The following is a 9530-nucleotide window of genomic DNA, read 5'->3' as shown; positions in this document are numbered from 1 at the left end:
CGGGACCTGTGTGCCAAGGGGCGTGGTTGGGCGGGATCAGGGGCGGGGCCTCGTTTCGGGGGCGGGCTCCGGGGCGGGGCCGCTGGTCCCGGCTACCCGGAGGGGGTCGCCGCGCCCAGCGAGAAGGCGAAGGCGGCGAGCGTGGTTGCAGCGGACGGCATGGCGAGCACGGCCTCGGAGATCATCGCCTTCATGGTCTCCGTCTCTGGCTGGGTGCTGGTGTCCTCCACGCTGCCCACCGACTACTGGAAGGTGTCCACCATCGACGGCACGGTCATCACCACCGCCACCTATTTCGCCAACCTCTGGAAAACGTGCGTCACCGACTCCACCGGCGTGGCCAACTGCAAGGACTTCCCCTCCATGCTGGCGCTGGACGGTCAGCATCCCCTCCGCCCCCGGCCCGGATCCCCCCTCCACCTCCCGCCCTCCCGGATCCCCCCCTCCACGCGGGACCCGCCCTGGGCACCCGGGGACCCCCCCCCCCGAGGCCCGCAGGGCCCCGAGGGAGGGGGCCACGCGACGGGCCCCATGTCCCTCGAGGGCCGCCCTCCGGTCCGTCGGAGGCACCCTGCCGGGGCTCGTCTCTCCGCTCCCCACCCCGGTTCTCATGAACACGGTATGGCAGAGCGCAGGGAATCTCTGGAACCCCCAGTGGGAGCTCCTGGTGCAGTGGACACAAGGTGGAGAGGAAACATATTGTAGGGTTTCGTTGTGTTCCTTGAGATCCCTCCACACACGGTCCCGGCTCAGGACTTGGTGCTGCCGGGCCCTAGCCGGGGCCCGGTGTCCGCAGGGAACCCGTTGCCCCCTCTCGACTTGAACTGGGGGGGACCAAGCTCACACCCCGGCCTGGGGAGGTGCTGCCCGGGCCTTGGAAGGGGTTCAGCCTCGTCGTTCGGTGTAGCAAGGTTTCATTGGCATTCTATCCACAGGTAGATAAATTAATAGATGGAGTATGTGTGTGTGCATATATATGGATGTGTATATATGAATATAGTTATATATGTTTGAGTAGAGGTGTGTGTGTGTGTGTGTGTGTGTCTCATTTTTGGAGGACAGAGGATGTCAGCCCCAGACGTTGTGCAAGTTCTAAGCTCTTTTCTTCCAGAATTTCACATACAACACAATCTACTACTTGCTTAGATCCTGGCAGACAAGTAAATTTACTCAACGGTGCTGTCGGAGTGAACTTGGTCTCAGGGACTTGGGCCTGACTTTGGACACTGGGTGTGTGTGTCCTGCTGTGTAGAAGAAGTACCCGGGACACTGTTCATTCCCATGCATTGGGGTGGAATTTTCCTGTCCCCAGCAAAGCACACATCCAGGTAGACGAACAGCCGAGCTCTTGTTCCTGAGGTTTACTTTAGGGTACACGGGAGTGTGATCCTTTCTGTCCTAGGCTCATTCTTCCGTGTGTGACTTTTATTTGTGGCCTGAGATAGCGTGGCAGATAGATAGGCTTCCTTCTATGGAGAAGTCTGGGGACAAGGCAGAGGCAAGAGATGGAAATGTGCCTTGGTGATTTCTGAGTTTCCCCTTCCAGTGTCTGCTGTGAGAGGGGGTGTTTTCCGAATCTAGGCAGATGGGATAGTGTGGAAGACCGGAGGGGAGCAAAAAGGAGGGACATTTGAACGACATCAACCTGCAAAATGAGTGTGCTCAGGTGACTAGAAAATGATTTAAGAAACATAAACATGCCCTGTAATATTTTTTTCAATGCTGGGTATTGAGTCCAGGGCCTCGTTCATGCTAATCAAGTGTTCAATTTGAGCTAAGCCCTAGTTCTTTTAATTTAATTTTTGTGGGTCATGGGGCTTAAACTCGGGGCCTGTGCACTGTTCTTGAGCTTTATTTTATTTTATTTTGCTCAAAACTAGCGCTTTCCCACTTTTAGGCACAGATCCACTTCCAGTTTTTAGGTAGATAACTGGAATAAACGTCTCATGGACTTGACCTCCTGAGTAGCTAGGTTTACAGGCATGAACCACTAACACTCAGTTTTATTTTCTTTTTTTTGAGCTACGGTCTCACCACTCCCATTGCACAGGTATTGAAATCATAATCTTCCTGCCTCTGACTCCTGGGTATAGGGCATTACAGGTATGTACCAGCATGCCAACCTGCAATGTTTTAAAATAAATAACATCTTCCAAGTTGTTACAGATAAAAAGAGGTCTAAAAAACAGGTCCGTTTTAGCCCCTTTGTGCATACTATCTATTAGTCTGGATAAACTGGTTTATTTAACCATTCACCCAACTGTGAACATTGGGCCCTCTCCAACTGTTTCCTATTAGTGCTTTATTGAGATTCTTTACTCACCTCCTGGTACACACATGGACTTCTGTGGACTATTCCACGGGACAGTGGTCTACCCAGAGCTGTAGGACATGCATTTTAACATTCAGTTCCAACTGCCAAACTGCATTCCTTCAAGAGTAAAAGCAGGCCTTCCTCATTCTAACACCTTTTTATCCAGTGGGGTAGGAGACAGTGACACAGGGACTGTTTTGATTGGCATTTTCCTGATTCCCAGTGATTTTGACGGCTTTACCATAGTGGCCCCCCTTTTTTTTTCCTCTCTTGTGAATTGTTCATTCTTGTCTTATGCTGATGGTTTTGTGGTTTATTCTTTGCTAATCCTTGATGTATTGTCATCTTGGATCATTCATTTCTTGATTTTGTGACTTAAAAAAAATCCAGATGTTGGCAATTTGTGATTTAGCCACATTTATCTATTTCTTTCTTGAGGATGTTACCTTCAGGGCCCCAGAGACCATTTCCTACTTTCCTAATTCTGATGAACAGAATGTTCTGTATCTTCTAGAAGTGGGGTGTCACCTCTCTGCATTTCCACATGCAAAGAGATTGGTTCCCTTGCCTACAAATAGGACTTGGCAGAGCAGAGATCCTCTGTTTATCCACTCTCTCTGCCTTGTTCCCAGGACAAGTGCAGCCCCTCCTGACATTGGCTTTGAAGTGATGGGGAAAGCCACTTTAAGGGCTGTGACAGCTGCAGACACAAGCAGCCTAGTTCTTCCCTAAGGCCAGGTATGTGCTCTGGACTGGAAAGAGACTCCAAAAAGGAAGAGGGAAGGCTTGTGACTCTTGCTGTATTAGGTGGAAGATCCAACTTCTTCACTGCTATTGATGGAGTTCTTATCTCAATTTCCTGTATGAGATTAAAGCTCGGATTCTGCATGCTCAGAAGGCATCAATACCAATCCAGTTTTCCCTGTCAGGAAAATGAGGTCTAGCCAGGATTGAGGATTGTGCTTAGATTTCTGCTGAGAATCGAGTTCAGTATCGCGGAGAGGATGCTTTGAGGAGGAGAAACTTGACTTATGGTCTTCATCCCAAGAAGTTGGACCTGCTAGTCCCTATTTTGCAGATGGGAAAACAATTTATCACAGAAAAGGCCAGAAGTGGCACTGTGGCTCAAGTGGTAGAGCTCTAGCCTTGAGAAAGTCCAAGGACAGTGCTCAGGCTCTGAGCTCAAGCCCAGGACTGGCGGGAAAAAAAAAGAAAGAAAAAGAAAAAGTTCTCTTTTTCTCCCCTACCATGTTGAAACCTAGCCACTAACTGTGGTCTTGCTGGCAACCTACTAGCCTTGAGGAAAAGGAACTCAGGAACAGCACCCAGGCCCTAAGTTCAAGCCCCAGGACTGGCAAAAAAAAAATCAGAAGATAGAAAAATAAAAAGTTGGGCGGGGAGTTTGGCCTAGTGGTTAAAGTGCTTGCCTAGCATGCATGAAGACCCAGGTTCGATTCCTCGGCACCACATGCATAGAAAAAAGCCAGAAATGGTGCTGAGGCTCAAGTGGTAGAGCTCTAGCCTTGAGAAAGTCCAAGGACAGTGCTCAGGCTCTGAGCTCAAGCCCAGGACTGGCGGAAAAAAAAAAGAAAGAAAAAGAAAAAGTTCTCTTTTTCTCCCCTACCATGTTGAAACCTAGCCACTAGCTGTGGTCTTGCTGGCAACCTGCCTCCACTAGGTGGGTGATTTCACTGTTGCTGGTTTGCAGTTGGAAATCAGGAAGCATCATTTGGAAAACACTGTCAGGGATACCTTGAAGGTCTCCAGCCATGTAACTCATTCACGTACAACTGCTATTTGAAAATTTCACAGTTGAGTTATTTCTTTACCCAAATTCCTTTCAGAGTACCACTTGAACTTCAGCTACCTATCGCTTCCAGCCAGGTTGCCTTTATGATATGCATCATCTATTTTTTGTGAGTGGGAATGTTTGCTGTTTCTCTCAGGAGAATGAACTATAAATTAGACTTCAGAGAACTTCTAAGTAAATACGTTCATGCCTCAGCACTTGAGTGTGTTAATTAGCTATTAACGGTGTCAGTAAATTAGACCTGTCAGAAATAATGGCCTCCTTCACTAGGTTTTTACTGCCACTTGCCTTGATGGTGTTACTTCTAAGTTTTGCCCTCAGGAGCTGTTAAACAGCTTGGTGGTTGATGTCTGCTTTGCCAAAGATAAACTCTGAAAAACTCATTAGAAGTCGCTTAAGGCCTCTTTGTCTATGGGTATTTTAAGAACTGGCAGCCCCCTCCTGCCATATAAACCTCAGGCTTACCTACAGGCTGATTGTGTTTTATGGCTGCATAGGAAGTTTATCCTTTGCTATTGCTCAGCCCCCAATTTCAGAAAATTGGGCTTTCTTTTGTGTATGCAGATGGCATTGCTCTGTACACTGGAAGGTGCCCTTCCTTCTACACCAAAGTTCTGGCTGGCACCAAAGGATGGAGCTAAATTAAAGGGACTTGCCTGGTTCATTCCCCTATGCCAAAGACTAGGGCAGATCATACTGAAAACAAATGGTATGTGTAGTCGGTTCATGAAGTGTAAAGACTACTGCTATTTTCCTTGTGGAGTAAAAGGTTTGACTGGGTTGGCCTGGGGTTTTAACGGCTGGTTACCATCTGGGAAAAGATATTAACTGTTCTAACTGATTAGTTTTAACTTCTGGTAAATTCCAGACCATTGACTGCTATAAGATGGCAAAGTAAATACCAATTGTGGTGCATGATAATTGTTTCTAGGAATATACATTTGCATGTATCTGTCTCTATCCTCTCTTTCTATGCATCTAAGTGTTTTTCTATTGATCATCTTTCTGTATAAATATGGACTTCACACAGAAACTCCCTCGAGGGCTGGGAGTTTGGCCTACTGGTAGAATACTTGCCTAGCATGCACAAAGACCTGGGTTTGATTCCTCAGTACCACATACATAGAAAAAAGCCTAAAGTGGTGCTGTGGCTCAAATAGTAGAGCTCTAGCCTTGAGAAAGTGCAAGGACAGTACTCAGGCCCTGAGCTCAAGCCTAGAACTGGCAAAAAAGAAAGAAAGAAAGAAAGAAAGAAAGAAAGAAAGAAAGAAAGAAAGAAAGAAAGAGAGAAAGAGAGGAAGAGAGGAAGAAAGGAAGAAACTTCCCCTAGAATTGTACAATTCCACGTTTCTCAGTTCACTTATACAGTCAACTGGGGTTTAAAATTCCAGACATACACAATTCATACGTTTTAAATAACCAGTTAACAATAAATTATATTTTATTAGTAATTAAGATTGCTTTCTGATTTAAAAATTAAAATTTATCATATATGTACTGAACAAAAGTAGGAAATTTAGAGTTCCATGATGTAGGTTTTTTGGTTGTTGTTGTTGGTTGTGGGGCTTGAACTCTGGGCCTGGGCAGTGTCTCTGAACTCTTCAGATCAAGGCCACGTGATACATATGATACAGTTTTTATCACCTTCTGGAGGTCCTGAAACAGATCTCATGCTGGTAAGGGGTCTTGGTATGTGTGTGTGGGGGGATGTGCATAGATATGCATGCAGGAGGCTACTTCTTCATTTCTCTTTGTTTGATAATTACATTGAAAGTTAATGCACTTGAAAACCATGGACTAAAACGAATTGAAATGAGACTATGCTGCGTCCATAGGAACTCTCTTGGTGAATGATGAGCCACTCGTAGTTAACCTCAAGGTTTCCTACATCTTGCAAGGGGCTGACAGGATTTCTCTTTCGATCATGCCTCTGCCTGCCCTTGGGCTTTAGCTGGGCAAATTGTAGGTCAAAGTTTACAACAGAGTTAAAATTAGGCAGCCATGAGCCAGATAAACTATCCAACCTGATTACTTCTATGGAAAGAAGCATTATCATTATCTTGTTTCTTTTGCTGTATCTGATTAGTCCCACAGCAGTGAAATTACCTTCTGCATGGAATGAATTCTTACTACAAAATGGAGGTCCTTATCCTGGATCTTGGAAGGTCTAAAGCAATTTAGACCTTCTTGTTAGCTCTTGAAAGTGGATCCTAGGAATTGAATTTTTTTTTTTTTTTTGCCAGTCCTGGAAGCTTGAACTCAGGATTGTCCAATGGTAGGCCTCTACTACTTGAACCACAGTACCACTTCTGGCTTTTTCTGTTTATGTGGCACCGTGGAATTTAACCCAGGGCTTGGTGCACGCTAGGTAGGCACTCTACCACTAAGCCACATTTCCAGCCATAAAGTTTCATTCTTTAAAACAAACAAACACAAAACATGCAGATGAAAATCAGCAGCTTTGCTTCCTAACTATGTAACTACCATGTGTTGGTACTTAAAGAGTTTATTTCAATTAGAAGGCTTAATTCCCACTGTAAACCTGATGAACACATATGTGAGTGTTTGCTTAACAAATATTTACTCACACCAAGGATGTAGTGCTCTTACCATTTGAGATGGAAATATGGCACTATTTGAGACTGAAATGAAAATGACTTATGCTATAACAGTTGGTTACATTAAATATTGTTAATTTAAAACAGGGTCTAGATAAAAACGACACTGAAATTCCCACCGAGTGGATTATGTGAATAAAAATATGTGATTGTGAAAAAGAATGGCTCAGAAAGGATAGGCAAGGAGCTAATCAAACACATTGTTAGGTATTTTATCTTGTTTGTTTATTGCCAGTCCTGGGACTTGAACTCAGGATTTGGGCACTATTGCTGAGCTTATTTTGCTTAAGCCTCGCACTCTACCACTTGAGCCAGAGTTCCGCTCTGGCTTTTTTTTTTGTTGCCAGTCCTGGGCTTGAGCTCAGGGCCTGAGCACTGTCCTTGGACTTTCTCAAGGCTAGAGCTCTACCACTTGAGCCTCAGCACCATTTCCGGCTTTTTTTTTTTTTCTATATATGTGGTACCAAGGAATCGAACCCGGGTCTTCGTGCATGCTAGGCAAGCACTTTAACCACTAGGCCAAACTCCCAGCCCTGGCTTTTTTTTTCTGTGATTAATTGCAGATAAGAGTCTCATGGACTTTTCTGCCAGGCTAGCTTTGACCACTCTCAGATCTCACCCTCCAGAGCAGCTAGGACTACAGCGTGAGCTACCAGCACCTGACAACCATATTTTATAATGTCCAGCTTTATTGAACTTAGCTTGGTAATAACACAATGTCACTAATATACTTTCTGGTTTACATTCCTGAGAGTTCACAAAGATCTTTTAGTTTATCTCACTTAAGAGCTTTCACTGATACTCAAAGGTTTATCCCTTCAGAGCTTTTATAACACAATTATAATTTTATAATGTCAAAGCCATTAAAATGTCTAGCTTAAAAGATTGGTGTACAAAGGAATTCAACAGTTTTGATAGCTGCTCTCACCCTGAAAGTCAATGATTTGTGGATTTTATAGTTTTCCCTGGAGGCGAATCCATTTCTGCTGTTTACTAACTCACCTCTGACAAAGCCTGGAACCTCAGTTTCCTCTTCAATCTAGCATCCAGGATCATGCATATGCCAAACATGAAGTGTGTGATAGAATGGACATCCTCTGTGATATAGCCCACTTTCCTTTCTTGTTTTTGCGGGTCTAACCATTCTTTTTCAGATAACGGAACAGCCATTCGGTTTGACAGTGGAGGCAGCCGCACGTGGGATGTTGACATAAACGAATTTTCTTTTTTTCTCATGGCAGGTTATATTCAGGCATGCAGAGGACTCATGATTGCTGCTGTCAGCCTGGGCTTTTTTGGTACCATATTTGCACTCTTTGGAATGAAGTGTACCAAAGTTGGAGGCTCAGAGAAAGCCAAAGCTAAGATTGCTTGTTTGGCCGGGATTGTATTCATTCTGTCAGGTAAATAGTAACTTTCTTCCAGACGGAGTACTTTGTGCTGTTAATGCAATGATGCTAACCATGGAAACTTCTCTCTGTCTCTCTGTCTCTCTGTCTCTGGCACCTTTCAGGCTTGTGCTCAATGACTGGCTGTTCCCTATATGCAAACAAAATCACGACAGAATTCTTTGATCCTTACTTTGTGGAGCAAAAGTAAGTGTTCCTCTTGATCGGTATGCTACTAGCTCACAGGAAGCGATGCGAATTAATGTTATACATTAAGATGTTATATACATTTCCTCTGTGAGTACTGAAGCTGGAATACACTGGCAGGAATGATACTGGATGTCTTCATTCAGGTTTATGTGCCAGGTTGACACATTGGCATTTAACTCCTTGATAAGTATTACAGTTTCATGCTTCTGAATGGTTCGAGACACAGGAGTTAGGGTGATGAACATTATTCCCTGAACATGATAAAACTGAAGTAAGTTCAGGAAACGTGGAAGAGAGGTGTGAGACAAGGGTGATAAGATGTGAGAAGTGAAAATGAAAGGGTTTCTTGGTTGTTCTCCCAAAATAATATCTGCTAGATGTTAGTCTTTCGAGCTTAACAATTTGCTGCCTTACCACACTACTTAATCAACATCAATAAAGAAACCATACTATGCAAGGTATTCAAGAATGCTGTCGGGAATATGGTCCCAGAGGTGGTTTTTCTGGGCTTTGGGTCAGGTTGTTTGTTACTGCTGTTCAGAGCTTCCTTAAGCTTATTTCTGTTGATTGGGAAAAACCCAGAGTTACCAAATCAGGAAGAGCCAGTGACCTATCCCCTCATCTGTCTTGCCTAAGGATGTCTCTTGGGACTTACCTGAGAATGTCTTCCACTGTAGCAAGCCAGGTACAGGGTGGCAGGCACCTGTAGTCCTAGTTATGGGGGAGACTTGAAGTGGGAGAATTACTTAAGCCCCTGGAGTTTGAGATTATTTTGGGTATCTCAAACAAAACAAAATGAAACCCAATGCTGCTTACAGATTAGTAAAATTAACAAGTAAAAGGCCCTTCACATCAATGCCGTACAGAACATTCAGACTTCCATTGACTATTTATTAACTCCCGGGCTCTCGTCCCCGTCAGTTATTCCTTGACGTGCCTTGCACTAAGAAATGGCCTTTGTGCTCAAAATAAATTCTAGTTGAAACAGGAATTGTGAGAATTATCAAGGCCTGAGAAGGGCAAATATGATCAGGTTCTAATTAGACTCTTTAAAAGAAGAGGATTAGAAATGGCATATGACACCCACAGTTATCCGAAGACTTTGTTTAAACAAGGCATGGTTTTATGAAAACCAACATGTTGATTAACATATTTTCACTTATCACTTTCTTCTCACAGAAGAGAAGGGT

General features: G+C 44.4%; 1 protein-coding gene across 2 annotated transcripts in view; it reads left to right on the top strand.

Annotated features, from left to right (window-relative positions):
• The window catches only part of Cldn10 (claudin 10), a 64452-nt gene that overhangs the window by 46511 nt on the left and 8411 nt on the right, over window positions 1-9530 (top strand). Inside the window, exons 1-3 of one of the 2 annotated variants that reach the window (XM_090341963.1) lie at window positions 138-379; window positions 7984-8145; window positions 8256-8337. In XM_090341963.1, coding sequence (XP_090198089.1) covers window positions 160-379; window positions 7984-8145; window positions 8256-8337 — 464 coding nt within the window. In that variant the 5' untranslated portion in view covers window positions 138-159. Of the gene's footprint in view, window positions 1-137; window positions 380-7983; window positions 8146-8255; window positions 8338-9530 lie in introns of those variants that run through there. The other variant, XM_090341964.1, reaches the window with a different exon arrangement.

Source organism: Megascapheus bottae, chromosome 11 (genome assembly GCF_031878675.1).
Source record: "Megascapheus bottae isolate mThoBot1 chromosome 11, mThoBot2.hap1, whole genome shotgun sequence".
Taxonomy (NCBI): domain Eukaryota; kingdom Metazoa; phylum Chordata; class Mammalia; order Rodentia; family Geomyidae; genus Megascapheus; species Megascapheus bottae.
The sequence above is the reverse complement of the archived record's forward strand: the minus strand, read 5'-3'. Positions and strand labels throughout refer to the sequence as shown.